The following is a 21120-nucleotide window of genomic DNA, read 5'->3' on the forward strand; positions in this document are numbered from 1 at the left end:
GAAAACCTTCAGTCATGCTCGATTTTGGCAGACAAGGGGCAACCAAAGATTGTGTTTGATTGAACCAACTCGACTATTAATAAATGTAACATTTACTTATTTCCTCATAAATGGTGAACTAAATTGTGAGTCAAAACATGGCAAAAGGAGTAGCCTACCAATAGGACAGCAAATAGCTGGAGCGATTATGAATTTCTTGGGCTTGAGTGGATGCTTTGGCAAAAATATGTGCATTGGGTTACTTAGGTTTGTTGTGTGGCTATCCCTTTATTGTGTGATGCAAAGATGTAATAAAAGTGTGACCATTCACACTTTTTCAAGACAACTGTTTTAACTGTTTCATTGATTCCACTCGTTCAGTAACCCTCATGTTTACGCATTAATGAGAGCGTAACGATATCTCTCTTGATATTTCATGTCTCATGTGCATAAAAAAAACACAAGCTCGCTTTATGTAGAATTTGTAACACAATACAAGTGTGGTGGCTTCCTTTGAGATTTATGAACTTGTTCTCATGAGATCATTTGTGCTTTGCAGAAAGAAAGTGCTTTGCAACTATAGAGGTTGCCCTTTGTAGATAATGAAGAAAAGGAGCTCATGTTATGTAAAGGCTGGTTCACACTATATCGCCGTATCTCGGCATTGATGCCACTACACCTCGGTGATCGTCAATGATAACAATATTCACGCTATCACAAACCTATCCGCATTTACATCAGCAAATTCTCCGTGACATAGTGTTTTTATTTTTTTTAAACTTTTGCAAAAAAATTTTTTGTTTGCGCGCGCTTGAATCAAATACTAGTCCCACAGCAACTATCATGAATGGAAACAAGCCACACTAATCCCGAATTACTATCACCGAAATGGTTCACATTGTTAAGGCGGTCGTAGATGCTCGGTGGAATTTCAAGAAAATTTAATGGCTGCAAACTTTCACGATATATCCACCTTGCTTCGTCTATGCTATTGGTTTACGGTTCCCAGAATTGACGATGAACGTCAAAAGGAAAATGCTGACATACGGCTATATACAGTAGACGTTCCTATAACGTATACCTCTTATAACGTATACCTCCTATAGCGTTTACCTCTTATAACATAAATTCCAGATAACGTAAGAAATTTATGAAAAGATTTTGTTTCTTACTATGTAAAAAATTTCATATAAGGTAAAGTGTCAAGTCGTGCGAGTTTTCGAATTCGATGTTAGTTTATCTCGCCGCACTTGCGGAAGAAAAACCGCCATGTGTATAGCGATATATATAACTTATGCGACATTCTAGTTCGTCGTGATAGATCATAAAATGTGTCAACAAAAAGGAGAATAGGATAGCTACACAGTTCATAAATACAAAGGCGATCGTTTGGTACAGGTGTTACAGCGTCGGTTCACGAGTTGGAGTATCGTCGACAGCTATCTTATATCCTGACCTCGAACCCCTGGATACAGATAGATGACAGCCAGGTAGAACCACTTTTTTATAAAAATATTTTGTTGTTTGCCTTATTGTAGACGTACAAAATATTTGTTATTAGTTTTACTTTGCAGAACAGACTTTGCTGTTTAGAAAAAATAAGGAAATCGTAGCAAATGAATGTCGAAAATAGGCAGTCCCCATTCACTTGTAAAATTGATCATAAAAAGGAGAAAAGTTATCCATGCAAACCAATAGTGCTGCAGTTACGATACAGCACACAAACTAAAAGAGTTAAGTCAAGTTTTTTTCTTTTGCATGGACAAAAGGATGAGTTTTTAGGCAATTTACATGTATGTTATTGTTTTCATAATGTAAATTTCTTATAACGTAAACGGTTCTGGAATGAATTATTTATGTTTTAGGAGCACCTGCTGTAGTGTGAACTAGCCTTTAGGTTGCTGACTAGCCAACGCTAAGTTATTGCTATCTAGACAATTGGAGAAAGATAGCTTTGATATTGTGTATAATTACACTGTGCTGTGAACAAAATTAAAGAAAGCTCTATGACTTACAATAACGAGTCAAGCGAGCCAACTCACGTTGCGTTCTATCTGATTTGAGAATTATAAGCATGCCTTTAAAAAGTTTGGAGACTGCTATATGCCAAAAGTAATGCAGCACAGAAAGCTGCAGATTTCTACCAGCGTAGATAAAGAATCTAAAACTCACTAGCATTATCAAATTCCGTTTGGTATTTGAGAGGCTAGTACCAGCATGAGAGAACATATTACTCTGTGTACGGAGTATAGAGTTACATCTCACTCGAGTATCACTCTTAACAACATCGCATGGTTGAATGTACAGGAAACAGACTTCAACTAAATTAGAACCTCCAATTGAACCTTGTTAGAGCCTCCAGACCAAACAATTATTCTTACTTGAATAGGTAAGATGAATACAAGTGTAACCTATCACAATTGACGGAACAATATTTACCACTTGTTTTGTCACAGCGAGCTTATCACGAGAGCTGTTACATTGTATTATGTTATTAGTGAAACTAGAGCCAAGATGAGGTTTTATTGTTTGAGAGCGATACTGGAAGCCAATTGATATAATGATGTCTTGTGACAGGGGGTCAGCAGACTTGTTGCCACAGACTGACACGAAGCTGAGTGGACTCGACAAGCAAGGTTTAGATTTTGACAATATGTGAACTTGCCAAAATATAAAATTGTTAGAAATTATCGAAAGGCAAAGTTTCAACACAAATCAGCTTTGATGTAAGCTGCCGCTAACTTTTCCACATACACCCAACAATCATTTTAACACAACAGTGCTTATAAAAAAAAACCAAACTCTTGATTTATAAAAAAAACTAGGTGAATGCCTGTTGTTGCAAGAGCAATAAAAAACATTTACCATTTCAAATTTTAAATAAAGGTGTTGGTTTATTTCTGTTATTTATTGATTTGTTATTTATTTACTCAATGAATTTGAGCAACTCAAGCTAGTCTAAATCTTTTCTATAATGAGAGCCGTATCCGTCCTTCTATCTGGGCATTAAAAAAATGTAGCTCATGGGAATCAAACCTGTACATTCTGTGGATGCACAGATGTCAAGCCAAGCACACTACCGCTAAGCCAAGCAGCTAACTTACCACATTTTGGAATAATTATACTTATAATCGTTACGCGGCATGATTTTCACTTTTCAAGCAATCATGATCTTTAAGTGGGCTAGAACTATTCTTCAAGTGTGCTAATTATTTAAGTAGGCCATGCGGCGTAGTGGATAACATGCCTGTCTGCAAAACCATTGTCTCCGATTCTTTTTTTTTCTAAAACTCAATCGCTATAGCTGGACATATGGATGACAGACCAACAAACGTCAAACAAACATGTAGATTTATATAGATAAAGACCAAAACTTAACACACGATGAACACTCAAGTTTCTAAGGAGTAAAATGAAGTTCTCTTCTTTTTTGTCAACTTAATATTTAAACATGTTTCGTTAAAACATAATTTTAATGGAAATGTATAAACTTTGTGTTTAGCAAAATGCTACAAGCGTATAAGACTGAAATGCATAGGTAATACACAGCTTAACAAAGTCAGACTGACAGCAGTACAGATTTGACCGGCAAATAGGTCTTAGGAAAAGCACAATATGGTGAAGATTTGATCTCTGGAATTAAACTTTTCTTCTGTATTTTATCCTTCAAAAAGTGGGTCCTATTAATGCTTCTACAATTAATAGAAACCATTATCTTCAAAGATTTCAACCTACGATAGATATCTCTAGCTTGAATTAACGACCACATATAATTTCCAGTGATCATTCCGTTTTCTATAAAAACAATACATTTAAATTGTATTCAATTTAAAACAAAATCAATAGTGATAAATAGCGGGAATAGATTGAAAGCTATAAAATTGTTCTCAACAGTTTATCAGTTTCTGAACCTACTTGGTTTTGGCATGACAATAAACTAAAATTTATAGAATTAGGCTCTAAAATCTTCTCCGATCGGATAGAACCAACAAGCTATTATTTCTGTGAAGGCATAACAACTCTTTCCAAAGATGTCATCAAAGCAGAGTAACACAGTGTAGATTAGATTTAGTGATGCAATGACTGTAGCCATAATCTAACCCTCCACTCTCACCCTTCTGTTGGCACCCTTCTGTTGGCACCCTTCTGTTGGCATATGAAGAATTATAAGCAATGGTATGAATTTTTAAAGTTGAGATGCACAGCCAAACTTAAAGATGAACTTACACAAAATTTTAGTAATTTTATCCGAAACTATCGACATTTTTCTATCATTTGCGATCGTTTTAGACGTTTGACGTGATCTGACTGCCAAGATGTTTCAAGATTAAAATTCACAAAACTCTATCAATGTTAAAACGCTCGTATCAATACCAGAATAGAGACGGTCCCAAGATTAAAATTTGTGTGAAACGGCATCACTAGTTGCTATAGTTGATATCTATTATTGCGTTCAAGTTGCAGCGTTACCCATCTCTACTCTGTTGGTTTCTCCGCTTATGACGTCATAAGCAGAGAGAGATACTGCCTTTATATTGCCTCAAACATAAAAAAACAATCACAAATAATACAAAACTATCGATATTTTCTTATCAATTCTACCAATTTTGCACAAGTTTATTTATGAAACTGAGCAGCTAGCTAACAAAACCTAGGAAACTTCGTCAGTTGTTCCCGACTGGTTTGGTAAGTGAAATCTTACCAAGCGAGTCAGCAAAAAAGGATTATAGAATGGTTGCTACCCAATCGTAACGTTGTGGTAGCTATCTAACATTTGTTTGATTGATAGCTAGCTAGGAAACCAATGACTGTTAACGTGAATACAAATCATTCAACTTGAAAGTTGAGACTGGTGACTATGAGCAATCATTGCGCACTTGTCTAATGTCCACTTGTCTTATGTCGTGTGAGTATATATAAATAGGTTACGAATTAACAAGCGATCAATAGAGGCATCGTATAAAAACCCGATAGACATTAAATTAGCTTGACGATTAGAATCACTAGTGTTACATGCAACGAATTTTTAAGCTTCGAAGTTGTGGTTTCGATCGTAGAAATGAGGAGGACGAATTTACATGATACGCAGGAGTGGTCGCACAACTCGCAATTATTCGTAGCTGATGAGTTTACGTGCTACGAAGAAATTGTCGTACAACACCGCGTTTTCTATATTACTCTGTTGCGCTTTTATTTACGACGGGGTGTATAATTTTTATCGCGGCTGGCACTCATAAAATGCGCCTAAGGTCAAACGCTAATGTCAAAGCGTGTAAGAAATTTTTCTTTAGATTTCGGAGTTAATAATTATTATTTTGAAGATAATATTCTTAAAACACGTGCATTAGAAACAGAGATGCTGTAAGGACGTCACTAATGAAAACGATGAAAATCCAACCTCCGATCGCAAAGATTTGCGCAATAATACAAATATCGATGTTTACATGATACGCAGTACTTCGTTGTTGCTACGATGTTTTCAAAAATACCCCCCTTGAAACGGAGGTTTGAATTGCTTTGAAGATTTAAAGATTTGACGTTTTGAACCAGTTACATGCTGCGAAGATGAAAACGACAAAACTTTGTAGCATGTAACACTAGTGAATGGCAGCGCTGCTGTATAACCTGATATGGCACAGGTAAAATAGTGCTACAAGTAATATTGCTGTTATATAATTATGTGTACTTAGACAGACTAACATGGAGAATGCAACATGTCCCTCACTTTGGTAATCGAGTGTTAAAAAGCTTTGAAAGATCTTGATTAGAGTGCTGGCTAACGTATATAGATGCATCTTATAGTACTGAGAAAGAAGATTATCTAGCCCGCCGAAGTTACATAGAATATTTATTTTCAGAATAAGGTGGCGACACCTGCCACTGAGGCCCTCCAAATTTTATTGGCAAACATATAAGCTGCGAGTTTAACCACCAGTACCTTTGGTAGTGTGTGTACGAGCTGCCTAACGGATTACACTATTTCATTATTTAACATTTATTGGCTATATTTGTTGGAAACAGATAACTGCAAAAAGGTGAATCTCAACGAGTATAATTCGTCAGGATTACGTTTGGGCTAATCTTTATAAATGCATTGTATAATGTTTACTCGCCTGTAACAACGGCTACTTTCGTTGCAACGGTGTCAACCAATCAGACGAGAGAACTGCTAAGCTATTGCGAACACAATTGAAGCAATGCTCATTCACATTCCCACACTCCATAGGTATGCGAGGTTTACTTGCAACATCATAACGCAGTATTCACATTTAGCTCGGAGTGTATTGTGTTGCCGATCCCACAAGACACCCAGTGCATAATATCAGAAAACTTGCATTCAGGTAAGTTGATCATTTGCTCAAAGACTTTCTGTAATACCGAGATGTACATTGAGATGGATTTCAACAAAAGCTATTCATAGACAGATATTTAGGGTTGGTCATATTTATTAGAAAGGGAAATGCATAATCAATATAATACAGATGTATTGCATTTCATTCTGCATTTCTGCCATTTTTATCAAATTCATCTAATTTATGTGCTTATATTTTGTGAAGTTTTGACAAAAACTAACAGCGAATTAGTAGAAGCAAAGTTTTTAACAGGTGAATATAGAAAAATCATAAAATCTGGCCGCTTGCAGCGGCCAGATTTGAGCTAAAACAGTTAGTAAATGGAGCGTTAAAGGTTCAAGTGTTGTGTAACTAGTTTCACAGCGGCACATCATGATGTTCCCACTCACTGAGCATATTCAGTTTCATTTCAATAATTTGAATTAGCACTTTTGTCAGGTTTCATGCTAAGCGGTGCGACTAGAATTTCACCATTTCGAATTAGTTTTGTCTAGTCGTCACTCTGACATGGCAACATTCTATCCACTCGCGAGTAATCGTCTGCAGATCGGCAATCAAAATCACATAGTATACATGTTGAACTTTGTTTAAACTTATACCCTATTAGAGATCGTGACTTATTGGCTGTTTGATTCATGACAAACACAAAGTTGAAGATTATAAAGAGTGGGTCCGTGACTACTTGTTTAACTAATTAGAGTGTTTACTAACCTAGTTTCAATAATACTTCAACGCTTGTTGAAACACCTACTTAGTGGGCAGAACTAAGTAGCAACACTTCAGAGTATATTGAAAAAGGTAATGAGTGAACTTTTATGCGTGTCAACTCTGTGTTTCATGCTTCATAATATAATCATGAACTATCAACACAGATTGCATCTTTCATAGAATTGCGAATTTGAATATGATAGACTGCAGAAAATACTATTTATACAAAACATTGAATCAAGCTGTTGCATTGAGATTGACAATGGATTGTATGTATGACTAGAACAAAAATGTGTTTTGATCGGCTGAGTGACCAAAAGCATGGCGATCATGACAAACATTTTCCGAGTATTTTAGAAAACAATGACAAATATGCGATTGAGTTCATGTTCAATAGGAACATCTTGTAAAGTTTGTTGCTATCAAATCATGCCTATTTTCATTTGTCAATGATAAATCATGCGTGACATATTCATGCACCCTTTCAACATGTTCCAGTGCAAGTGCCCAATACTGCACCTGATTACTTTGCGACAAACACTGATGCCTTTGTGCAGCTAATCAGCTGAAAATTGTTTTAACCTGCCAGTTCTCATAGTCAAAACAGTCGTCGTCTAGCAGCTAGTCACATGTGATCTTCTCATATGATAAATAAACATACTGCTGAAAACAGCAAATTAATGCAGCAGATCTTAAGAGTGAGATTCCGAAGGTTTGTGCCACTATTCGGGTCGTGCCACTATTCGGGTCGTGCCACTATTCGCTGATAATGCAGTTTTTTGGCATAACACGCTGTAAACAATCCTTTTACATATAAGGGTGTGATCTGTCAGTTAATTTATGCAATCCTAACCATGTTTATACTACAAGACTGGTTATTAATACATGCATGTTAGCGATCTCAAAGAAAATGCTAAGCAAACTACCGCAAGAACTTGATGCTAATAGATAATCTACATTTGTTATTTTACAATAGTTAATTTTGGCAACAATTGCAATAAATAACATTTACTGTAATTTTTCAATATGCTAAGACGCGTATTGATGACTTTTTTGTTTATGCGCATTGATCCTTATTCACAAACCGCTCCCGAAAGCTGATCTCAAAGGAGTGTGTCGATGGGAAGATAATACAAGTGATGGTATCAATTACTAACTATCAAACAATGACAACACAACAATCCTATCGATTGCATCTTGGAGCCGCTAGGGGAAGACTTGTAGGATTATCTTTATGCCAATAGACAGCTGCACCAGGCGAAACTTGATGGTTCGCTCTCAAGTTTATTTGCTCAAAGGAGGTATTGACTGATGTAAATCACTTAGATCTCTAATAGTCTAGTAAATAGTTGAACAAACAGCATTATTCAAATGATAAAAATCTGATTACAAAGAAGCATTGTGAGGCCAACAGAGAAATGTGAAGCAACGTACCAAGCTCTCATACATCGGAGTGACCTCGGCTGTAAAATGATTTGCAATTGCTGCTCAGGTTTTACTAGTAGGATCTATTAATTGATGGCGCACATTTAAACTGTTCAAACCAGTATCTCATGCTAATGGTCAGCTGTACTAAATGGTTAGGTCTGCCAGTATTGACGACCATTTCACAAAATATTCTATATCACACATTTTAGTTAGGGGACACATGCAATAAGCTCGCATCGCATGTTTACAATCTTGGCCAACAAGTTAGATGATAAACATGTATATACTAATGCCTAGTTCTGATACATCTACACAACAGCCAAATCAAAGCTTCAGATGTATGCATAGCTCAGCTAAAACAATCAGTTTCTCAAAAGCGGCCATTAAAATGAAAACAGAACTACGAAACTAAAAATTCAAAGCCAAACTTTTATGCTTCGATTGCATCTCTCGATTGCAGTTTCTGATGTTGCAAGCGTTGCTTTGGTTGCCATTCGGTCTCAAAGTACATCGAAATGATACTAGTGTAGTGTTAATAAATAATAATTTCCATTGTAACAAGCAAAAATGGTTTTTTTAAATGACAAAAATTAAACTGTCTTTCTGACCTTACTTATTGGCTATTTTACATGTTACTTCTTAGCCAATGATAATCTTGAGCATATCAACATAAACCCAAATTGAATGTGAGGCTTTGATTGGCACTTCACTTGTGAAAGTAAAAGAAAATTATCATGCATGCCCAAGTTTTTGTAATGATCTCCATGAATCTCAGTGGTTGTATGAGATGAAGTGCTCGGAGACAATGTTTTAATGGTTTGAACTAAGCAGCGTACTTTGCGTGAGTTTCTCATTGAACTGGGCTGGTTCTCATAAATCCTGTTTTTGCATGACATCGCATCCTGCGCGTAAGGGGTTGGGAGGTGCACAAGAATCAGACATAAGATCTCATCAGAACTATAACTGCGGGCGTTAGCATGTGCATGCTTGCGTAAAATGGGTGATTTAGTTGAGTTAAAAATTTAAATTTAAAAAGAAGTTATTGGCCTTCCAAAGCAAGGAATATATGCAGCTGACAAATAATTGTAGATATGCCAAAACAACAGCTATACATAGCGATAACAATATACACACTCCATGTTTGATGAATGCTGTTCTAGAAAATACGGAAATATACCTCGACCGTATGTATATTCGAGGAGGCAGACAATTCTATATTATTTTTCATCTGCGAATGAAATGATATAGTTTAGCAGTTACCATAACAGTAAATGCTAGTGAATGCTACTTATATTAATTGCTATTGATTTTACTTTCAGTCGACAGAGACGAAGGGAAGAAAGCGTTTTGTAATGTGATAGGCAGAAGATGACCATAAAGCCTTAATCAGCTACTCGAAGCACTTCAACCAACACTGACAGACGAGCAGCCACAGAGCATTTGAACTTTATTAAAAGTGTCACTATTTCAACCATGAATACCACACTGGCAGCCCTTTTCTATTTGGGGATCATAGTGCCAACAGTAATAACTATTACTGTATTCTTAGGATTTCTCTTTTGTTTGTACAAAAGAAATTTGAGGAAAAAAATGATGAGACTGTCTCGAAGAGCGCTACCACCTCCACCAGGTGGATTAGACAAATCAAAAAACAACAATAGAAGCTGTGAGAAGTTCGACAAATGGTCGCAACACAGTGATGATAGCGCCATCGATGTCGAAGAAGCAGAAACGAGTTTGGATGAAAAGTTAGCGGCGGGAGGAATAATTTTAGAAGCAAAGGCCCTTCAAAGCAGCAAACATTCCTACGAGAATGAGGTAAGAACTGGATAGTGGGTAATAATTGCTAACTTAGCAAAGAACAAGCAACTGTCATAGCTGTCATGTAAAAAAAGTTGTTCATATCAGAACAATGCCACCATCAAACAAATTTTTGAATCTGATAGGCTGTTGCTATGAAACTGAACTTATTCCGGTGGGTATGCGAAAACCAACTTTCCGTGACAACTTCTTTGTTTAAAAATGGCTTATGGTAATCAGTTTCCTTGGGTTACAGGGATTGCAACTGACAACCGAAGCAGAAATACATAAAGGTAGGAGAGGAAGTGACCTTTTAAGGAAAGGTTATTATCCATCGCATGAAAAACTTAACGAAGAAATACACAGCCAGGTGAAAATATATGAAAAAATGTCGGACGTTCAAAGAGTAGCCTTGCAGTTACAGCAAAAAGGAGAAAACAGCGAAAAGCACTTGGTTGCCGCTGCTATAAAGAGTCTTCAACCTGAGGAGAGAGATACAATCCGTTACACCTCTACAAGTAAATTGGTACCAGGGGCTCAACCAACTACAAGCAACCAGCTTGATGTTGCTAGCAATTATGCATCATATTCCCCTTCTTGGTACGAGCAGCAAAGCCAAGAGCTTAGCAACAGTATATACAGAAGTCGATATGAACCACCACCTACCTCATGGCAGCCGAACATAGCTGTTAGTTGTTCATCAAATACGGACAATTATTCCTCTATGGAATCATCTCAGGTATAGCAAAACGAAGAGAGCTAGATACAATCTTGGAGCAACAGACATTCGTGATATATATTGCCATTGATGTTATAAATGAAATATGAGACCAGTCCATTGTAGTGATACATTCAGTCTTTGTACATAAATGTAAATAGTTGTGATGGTTAAGAGACAGCTGAACCCTCGTTGGATATAGAACAAAGATCTGACGGATTTTGCAACATTAATTTTTTGCAATTTATGTTTTGTCGACAAACATTGTTGAACTTGAATGCTTAGTTAGGCGAATGAACATTCTTTAGCAAACATGGAACCCGAGAAGGGAAATAAATGACATGCGAGCACTCGTGCTATTGTGAAAAAGGCTTAATACATGACACCCATTAGTGATTTTTTCACTCTCATTTCTGTGTTCCTATTTACTTTCCCATGTCATTTACTGGACATTGAAAAGTGAACATAGTTAATGCAGACAACACTCCCCTCCAGCAAAAAGCTGAAGCAAAGTCATACTGGCTTGCTATTATTGGAAGAATTCAAAACAATAAAAAGTACATTAGTGAAGAAAAGCACTAAAAATACTCATGTATTTGTAAGTTCATGTAAACTAATTGCCAATATAGAAAATTAATAACTGATGCTGTGACAGCAACTATGTTTGTTTATAAACCATGCGAGCAGAGACTTTGTTCTTTTTAATAAATGTTCAAGACAAGCTAGATCTTTCAAGAGCCCTTAACAAGACGATTGGTGCTAAGTGGAGTAACAGTTCAATACTATCATGGCTTAAAATGATTTTACAGTGCCTGTGGTATTTATTTCACCGAATCACACTCAGCGGCTGTCTTGAAGCAAGGGTTACTTGTCTGTGAAACTATTTGTATCTCTGAGATGAGTTGACTGGACCAACTGCCATTTAGTAACCAAATTAAAGCATACATGAATAAACAGAACAGGAACTTAATTTGTATACAATCAAAGCTAAGTTCTCCGAGTAAACAGCAGAGAAAATGCTCCTAATTGGTTAAAGTGTGATTCTAAAATTGGGCGTGGGGCAAGGCAGAAATGTGCAGCATTAGGCTCGGCAGCTTTTGTTCACATAAAGCTGTGTTGCCTGTGATTACATGGTCATACTCCTACACAAAACAAGGTCATTAAGAAAATCGCTACCCTCAATAGAAGATGGAAGCTGATAAGCCAGCTGTGACAATCTCGTGCTGACTATCACCTGTTCAGTGTAGTTTGGGAAGGTTTTGTCTGTGGTCCGCTTGTGAAAGTTGAACAGCGTTTGACTATTGTGATTTTTGCCAGCAGCCAATGACAGAGCTTGAAACATAAGTTGCCATATCATCGCAATAATCCAACAAGACTATTGCCAGTGCTTGCAGCCTTTTTACGCAAGGGCTACTACTGCTCAGTTACAGCTAAATAAAAAATGAATAGCATGAGTCATAGTCTCGGAGAGTAAAGACTGCAAAATTATTTGACAGACTGTGATGTAACAATGACTCCTTTTTAATTAAGCTTCCTATTCATAAGACTTGCGTGTATGAATTAGAGAGGAACAGCTTGCAGGAAGTGCAAAGAGTGATAAACCGTACAAATGGCCATGCTGGTGAACCGCGAACGATAATAAGAGTTGTCTGTGCTAATAATGATTAGAAGATAGAGTAAGGTTAGACAAAATTTAGATGTCTTTCAACTGCTCCAGCTCATCCTCTACCAATTAACGCCTGTCAAAAGCTATTCATTGGTAATTGAACAGCAATAGACTCCATCGGTATGTCTTTTCAACTAAAAATCTTCCTTTTGAATAGTTTAAAAATCATCAATCTAGGCTTAAATATTAGCATAGGTGACGAAAAGGCTTTTGTGCTGCCATTTTGGAAACTTTGAGTTACCATGATTTAAAAATGAATTACCAGATTGAATTCCTCACAAATAACTTTCAAGTTTGTTCACTTTCAGATAACTTGCTTCCACAGCAGTGACATTTTCCATATAATACAAGATGGAGTAATGTAAACAAAAAAAATACTGAGATCATCCATTTTTTACAAAATCACAAAGGAATTTAACAGGCGTCGATCATAACATGTTTAGGAAGGGGGATATTCGTGCTTTATATCACAGTTTATGCATATATTACAATGATTGTTTATCTTTCAACTACAGTCAAACTCGGATAACTCACCCTTGGATAGCTCGAATACATGGTTAACTCGAACGGTTTCTTTGGTCCGTTCCCATGCAATGATAAATTGCTTTAGATAACTCGACCTCAACTTTGTTAACTCAAACAGTTTTTTGCCCAACGGCTACCAAAACAATTGTTATCGCTTTAGAATATCACTTTATTCCAGCCATAGCGATAAACCTCAACTTTTAGTAGTTCTTAGACGATGTCATTACCATCATCAGCAAAATATTTTTGTTAACGACTTTTCTAAAGGTTTGCAAAAAATCAAATTTTACCAAACATCCGCTTAGCGATGGCCCTCCGAAAGCAAGGAAAAGTGCGTTGACTTTCGAATAAACTTAAAGAAAAATCAACAAACTTGATCTTGGTTAAAATGCTCAAAAGGAAAAGATGTCTTTTCTTCTGAGCAACATTTCAACAGCGATCAAGTTGTGCCAATTTTAATCTGAAAACGTCCTGGCAATCACATCACCTAAAACGACAAACCAATCTCAAATGATAGAAAAGTCTATACTTTCTGATGAGATTTTTTTAAACTTTACAGTAGACGCCCTTTAATTTGCAACAAGCCATCTATGCTTTGATTTATATATAGTTTGTATATGCACATTTATCTACTAATATATACATGGACTTGTGACAGTGCTCTGATAACTCGAACACTTTCGTTCGGTCCCGTGAAGTTTGAGTTATCCGAGTTTGCCTGTACTTTGATATCAACCCTAACTATCGCATTGTGTAACACCGCTGCCAGTAACTATCGCAGAACTCTGGGAATTCACTTGTAAATCAAAACTGCCACTTAGTGCCCCTCAAAGGTATCAAAAAAGAAAAATAGGTAAACTACGTATATGTACACTAGTCCATAATCTGTTTTCTGTTATAAGATTTCAGCCGATTTCTCAGTGTATGTGAATATTGCAAGGTGAAAGCTGCAATATAAGTGAATATTTTGGGTGAAAATACAATTGCTCTGCCTTACACAAGTTGCGTTTCCTTTATTTTAGTAGTTATAAATGTACCCCACTCTAAGAAATATGGTGATACAGTGTTGCTGCAATAGAGCATGAAAGTCTTACTTGCTCAATATAAATGTGGATCTATTTTGAAATGCCCATTTGAATATTCTGAGGTTTCCAACAATTTTTAATATTTGCTATATTTTAAAGCTTAGTTATACAGGATTTAGAATTTTCCAAGTTCCAGCCAGTTTCTTTACAACAAACTACACAAACATTCTAATATATAATAATAAAAATTGAATTTTGAAAAATTTGTTTTGTAGTTTTTGTGTTTCAATAATCAGTGAAACTGCACAATTATAACTCAATAAAGATGATGAGAAATAGTTATTTGCAACTGCTGAGGTAGCCAATCCACCGTAAGGTCAGAGAAATTTTTGATAATATTTGGCTCTCAATGTCGACGGAAATCTTAAACTAAAGGTTTTAGTTTAAGATTTGACTTATTGCTAAACATTCAGTGAGATTGAACTGTATTGAATCTTTAATAATGCTGCAGTAGCTTTTGTGAATTGAAGACATGTGCACTTCAACTTCAGCACAGCAGCTGCTGTTTTGAATTTTGTCCTGTTAATCATGTTGCGACCTTACATTCTAAATAACCTTTACATAGGTAGTGATTCTAGTGGTTAATATGGTTTTATTTTAAAGTTTGTAACAAGAAATATTTAACAGTTTTAAATTATTATTAATAACAGATCTGGCGATCTTTGAAGCATGAAATCCGAAATCTTAACAACTATTAATGCTGAACAGACTCCAAAGTGAAACTGAAATGGAATTGTCTAAAATTCGAATAAAATCAATCCACATTTCCCCTGATTGTTCTGCAAGTCTATGATTGACTGACTATAAACAACTGTTCAGAATGATGAGACTATCTATTTATTTTGCAAAATATACCTGATCATTGGCTAGTGGACACTCGGGTGTTTTATGGATCAAAGGTGGAAGTGGTTAGAACATTACCCCTTTAGCATTGCTGGGAGATAAGCATGAAAAACAAATCCTAACTGAAATGGAACAAACAAGTATTTTTCTCAATTGAACTTGCGAGATCTAATCATTGTTTTACAAATTTCTCAATATATTTGAATATAGAAGTCAAAACTAGAACTAAACAAGTAATATCAACTGTAAAGAAATATTCTGAATTACTTTTGAATATGCTTTTTGTATCAAAGCTTTGTTTCAATCACCAATAAAATATACATATAAAATATAAACAACGACTAGTTTCTATATCCCACTAGTTAGTCAACCTTAATAATTCACACTGTGGTGTCACCTGAAGAGACCATTGTGACTTTGTGAGCGTCAGCAACTTGTTTCTTAATTACTTTCACTTATCATGCACATACAGCATTGTTTTGATGAGAACTTGTGACATTTGATATCAATACTTTTTGCCTCATAAAACTTATTTTGATGATCTGGCCCAGTTTTGAGCAAAGCCTGAACCAGTCAAGATGGTCAGTTCAAGACACTACATTTATAACTGAATTTAAAAGACTTTAAAGTCTAAACGGACCATTAATATTAGCAGAACAAAAGACACTACATTTTATAAGACTTGTATTCCCGAGGAGACTAAGTCAGTAGTTTAATTATATGTTTTGTACTTGTTTATTTCTTGTGCTAAAGTTACTTTGAACTAAATGTATGTTTGTTATATAGGCAACTTCCTCCACATTTGTAACAAGTTTTGAATCTTGTATTTGCTGTCTTCTGGTGTATTACTTTTGATCAAATTTATGACTTTATTTGTACTAATTAACTATTAAATTGTTTTCAAACTTCACGGTGTTATAAGGTGAAATAAATACAGGCAACCAATCGTCAAATGTGTTTCACTAACATCAGTGAATTCGACCTCCACTTGATTGAGAGTTTGTGCGCTTATATCTAAAACGCTACATTAACACAGCAAAAAAGTTGGAGTTTGTTTTCGCACTATTAAAGTTTCAAAACAACGACTTAGAACATATATTGAAATTACCCAAACTTACTATTTCCAACAAATTGGATTGAAACAGAAAACCTTCTACCTAGCCATGTGGTAAAGATTTGACCGTGTTTGATATTTATATTTACACTATTTGCATGGAGGATATAGAGGTTTCATGACAGTTAGATGAACCACACAAATTTTCTCATTGATAATGTTTGTAAACTTTTTGAAGTTAACAAGTAACAGTTATGTTTGCGTTTTGTTTAATTTTGAAAAAGTCTGTCTTTCATACAAAAGCAATGAAGCGTGAAAACGTAAAACCGGCAAAACATCTATTGCTCAAATGATACTGTATGACAACAAGCTCAATTTCGACATTTTATACGCCAATTTATGTTCGTTCATTGAATATTTACAGCTGAGCTATGGCAAACTGGCCTAAACAATTGATAATGGCCCTTTACTAATTATGATGAAAACTCAAAGCGATGAAACGACTGTCATGTGTCAACTTATGAACATCTTCAACGAGGAAATGCGATATAAGTACAAAATCAATTATAAAACAGCTTTTAAAATTTTTTTTTTGCAATCATTGCACTATAGGTGTTAAAAGCACACATGGCCAAACAACTCCCAATATGCATTTGAAAATACTACACACGGACAGGCCTAAACTCACATGTATATACCCTATTTTAGTCGGCATTTGAGATTAACTGCACACGCTAATGATGGAACTTAGGTAGAGCAAGTTGTTTAGTAACATTTTTGTTACTAGTTGTTTAGCAACATTAAGAAAAAACGATTAGTTTTTTCTTACAATGTTACTTATTCGAGTATACTCCTCAAGTACACTTACTCAAGTAAACAACTCACCAGATTCAACTGCCTTTAACATCTTTTTCAACAACTTGGCGCACTTCTTCTGCACCTGGTCAAACTGGGTAGAAAAATCTGCAAACCAAACAATTATATTTAAGAGAGTAATCTTATTGCAGGGTAGATAGAAAATAAATGCGATCTTATGGAGAGGGGTGGAGGTTAGTGATATCTTTGTGCAATCTATTTTGTGCAATTTAATTATCCATTGTTAAGATTACTTGAAGCAGATTTCTAAAACATTAAAGTCTGACGTATAAGTTGAAAGTTTAACACCAAATTTCAGGTTTAAAAACCCATCGTCGACTTATACGACGGTTGTTTTTCGTGACACGAATTCTAGTAAAATTCAACTTTAAAAATCCTTGCAAATCAAAATTACATGATTTAACATGTAGGGGTTTATTTATAAAATAGTAAAATACTATTAATCCTACTGAACATGAGATGGATCAAACACAAAGTCCTAGTATTTACATTTCAAATTGTAATTGCTAGGATTCTCTCCTAGAATAACATGTTTTTTTTAAATTTAATTAGTTTTTCGTAGTACAAGCCCACAGACCCACCTGTCTACAATTCATCTTCTTTTTTTATATGAATCACAATTCCTGACAGAAATCTGTCTTGCGGGACTTTTTGGGTAAAATGTACATAAACTACAATATTATCAGAGGTGGCAGTTTTGTTCTATTGGCGAGACGGGCCAATAGAATGGTAAAGTATTGTTTTTGTGTCTTGTGCTCTTCACTAGAACTGTCATCTCTCGATCTTTCGTTAATTGTACATATTGCCGACGGCACAAAAAAAGCATGGGCGTTTTTGAAAGTCATATTTTGTTACCAGCCTTTTATGCCGTATAAACTATTAGTGATCACATGATTTCAGCCAAATAAGGGGGTTGACTTATACGGCAGGTATATGTCGAAACCAAGATTTTTAAATCAAACTTTAGATCTCGAGTCACACCAGAATTTATGGTACATCTTTTAAATGTGTTCAAGAACTTCGGTGTTTTAGACAGAAGTTAACCCCATAGTTACATTTTTCTGACAATCACTAACTTCTATGAGCTGTTGTTATTTGAATACTCTTACCCAGAATTCAATATTCGATATCAGTTTGCGTTTCAAAAAGTTTCTCTCATTTTTGAAAATACAGTTGTCTCCATTACAGAAGCTCGTTGTATTCAAAGTTTTGATGGACGATACTGGTACAAACGTAAAAATGAGATATTGGACTGTCTTTGTCTGATACTTTGTTTAACCGAAAGGAGACAGAATGTGGAGGCAATTCCTACTCCAGATAATATATTTGTCCATGTGAGAAATCTTTAGGTGTTATAGATTTACAGAAACTGGAAATAGGAGTGTAACGGCACATTTGAAAGTGTAACGGCACATTTGAAAATTACAGATTAGAAAAGGCAATGGTGAAAAAAATAAGCTTTTAAAATCTTTTTAAAAAATAACAATAGTGAAAGATAATATTAATTAATAATAGTAAGCACACATTTTTAGGGTGTGAAATCGTGATAAGGATATACCTATATGGAAGTGTTAGTAATGATAAGAAAGGCTTAGCCTTGTTGTAAACTTGTTTGTAAACTTGCGGCTGGAATGTCTAGAGTTGAAATCCTCTACAAAGCAGATTTTTAATAGCTTGATTTTAATCGCTATAGCTGGACACAGGGATGACAACAAAAAACAAACACTGAGATTTTATCTAATAATATGCCATTGCTCCTTTTTTATAACAAAACCTTGACAAGAAACGACTATCAATTAAATTACACTTTGGGTTAATCTGGATTAAAATATTTTTTAAAAGTTACATTCAAAGTAAACTCAAGGTATTCAAGACTTGTTTTTTATTATTAATATTAAAAAGTGGTGAATCTTTTGATACTAAATAACTGTAATTTGAATTTTGTTGCAAGTCAACCTTTAATAATGCCAATGGTTCTAAATAAATGGTTTTGTAATGTTTAGCAATAAAAGTTGGAATGAAACAAAAAAAATCGTATCGTTCTTCGGAATACTTTTGGACATAAATTTTTCTGCCGACATCGGCATCAAATATATTAGACACCAATTTAATAAATTGGTTTCTGGTTGAACTGCGTAAACCGAGTGAAGCTGAGAATAGCAAAGATATCTGATCTTTTAATAGTCAACATAATACACCTAAAGTATACCAACCTATAACCTATAGCGCTTATAATGCAAACAAGCTTTTATTAAAAACCTTAACTGAGCAGTTTAAATGCAGATGAATGAGTAAAACTGTCAATTAGATAACAAAAAAATGAAAGATAAATATTATTTAAAACTTATTCTCTAGTTTAGATATAGAAGTGGATATCCCAATATTCACCATAATAAGAGTTGTGTCCGTCTGTCTGCAGAAAGCCACGCTAAGAGCGTTAGGAAAAAAGATTGCCTCGCACAGGAATCGAACCCGTGGGATCAATTTTAATGGCAAATGCTACCACTACATCACTCGGTCACCTCACCACTTCGCGAGATAATTGTGCATACACCGATTACTCATGACGACCTCTCGCAGTGCATGAGACTGGCAAACAAACTAGTTGGATTTAATTTAAAAAAGCAACCATTGCCTTACACAACTTTTACTTCATGAGTGGATAACTCATGCAGTAATACTGCATCAGATTTTGTGAAAATAAGGAAATTATAACCTAGTAGGCATAAGTACAACTAGTAGGAATTATGCTTGTACATCTAACAGAAACCAAGTGTACTTTGAGAGTGCACCGAGTTCGCAGAGTGTAACTTAATCACTTTTGTGTAGAAAAATGATTTTTACTAAGATGAAACAGTTTCACTAAACGACAGCATTTACTATCCGCATTTACATCTCTTAAATGTGAAAGCAATCAGACAAACACTTGGACACTCTACCATTGCTCATAGTTGGAAAAAAATCCAAATTGGAATAATTTTTTTTACCAACTTGTTTTTAGTTACATCGATGGAAGCTGCGGGATAAAATTGTAGAAAAACATAAGGAAAGCTACTGGCTCGTTATAATGATAGCAGATGCATTAAATGCTGATAATTATATCAGATAACAAGAGAGAGATAGCTTATTGTCTTCTACTTCTACAAACAAGGTTTTTCGTGACGTTTTTCAAAGCCAAAAAGAGAACAACCGATGAACTCGCAACATTGAGCCATACCTGCTGACTCACTGTCCAGGCTATTTATGAATCGGTTGACCTCCATTCGCCATACCTGAGGTTTCTTAGGAAACTTGTTGAAGAGGCTGCAAATACGATAGAAAATAAGAGAATAACAGCGAGTATCTGTGATAGTTACTTTCGAAATCTATGTTACTCCCTAGCCAATTATACACCTAAGACCTTTAATCTTACAATACACAGCGGCTGATCATTTGTATAAAATAACGGAGTGTAAAAAGTCACTATTTAATTGAATATTCCTCTTTTGATAGAATACATTCTATAAAATAAGCATAAATAAAATTCAATGTCAATTGAGATTGAATTCAAGCTGAGAAAATCAATAATCAGCAAATTAAACCTGTTTAATAGGGTTATTGTTGCCCATAATTGGCAACTCATTATAAAAACAAAAAAAGCAGAAACCACATTAAAACAGATACAATTCATCCTCCTGTTCGTACAGCAAAACATATGAGCAAAGGTATGACACACAATGATCAGATAGTTGCTGACAGTCAGTGCTGACAGAATGTGGTAGCGAATGTGGCACCTCAATATTAAAACAATAATAATGTAGCTTGGATAGCACTTAAACTACATAACAGAATGAACTCACGTGTTGAGCATGCGACAAATAACTTCTTCTGTCCATGAGAACTCTTTAGCTATATCTACAAAACCTGCAGCAAACTGCAAGTCATCTGCAAATAGAAATTAAAGAATGATTAAAATTGGTAAAAGACACAAAAACCTGATGAAAAGAAGGTCTAGGATCGGTAATATATAACATATACGTATATATAACATATACGTATATATAACATATACGTGCATATAACATATACGTATATATAATATATAC

At 35.2% G+C, this 21120-nt stretch overlaps 2 protein-coding genes across 2 annotated transcripts in view; one reads left to right on the forward strand and one right to left on the reverse strand.

Moving 5' to 3' along the window:
- LOC137404553 (U3 small nucleolar RNA-associated protein 6 homolog) overlaps positions 1-21120 on the reverse strand; it is a 78846-nt gene that overhangs the window by 26394 nt on the left and 31332 nt on the right. Inside the window, exons 10-12 of the mRNA XM_068090783.1 lie at positions 20875-20959; positions 20253-20338; positions 17045-17122 (exon numbers count right to left, since the gene is read on the reverse strand). Of these exons, the coding sequence (XP_067946884.1) occupies positions 17045-17122; positions 20253-20338; positions 20875-20959 (249 nt within the window). The remainder of the gene's footprint in view (positions 1-17044; positions 17123-20252; positions 20339-20874; positions 20960-21120) is intronic.
- On the forward strand, positions 6198-11362 carry LOC137406483 (uncharacterized). The gene is made up of 3 exons (XM_068093067.1): positions 6198-6320; positions 9788-10286; positions 10525-11362. Exons 2-3 carry the CDS (start codon positions 9942-9944, stop codon positions 11011-11013), a joined length of 834 nt encoding a protein of 277 aa, XP_067949168.1. The 5' UTR covers positions 6198-6320; positions 9788-9941; the 3' UTR covers positions 11014-11362.

Source organism: Watersipora subatra, chromosome 1 (genome assembly GCF_963576615.1).
Source record: "Watersipora subatra chromosome 1, tzWatSuba1.1, whole genome shotgun sequence".
Classification (NCBI taxonomy): domain Eukaryota; kingdom Metazoa; phylum Bryozoa; class Gymnolaemata; order Cheilostomatida; family Watersiporidae; genus Watersipora; species Watersipora subatra.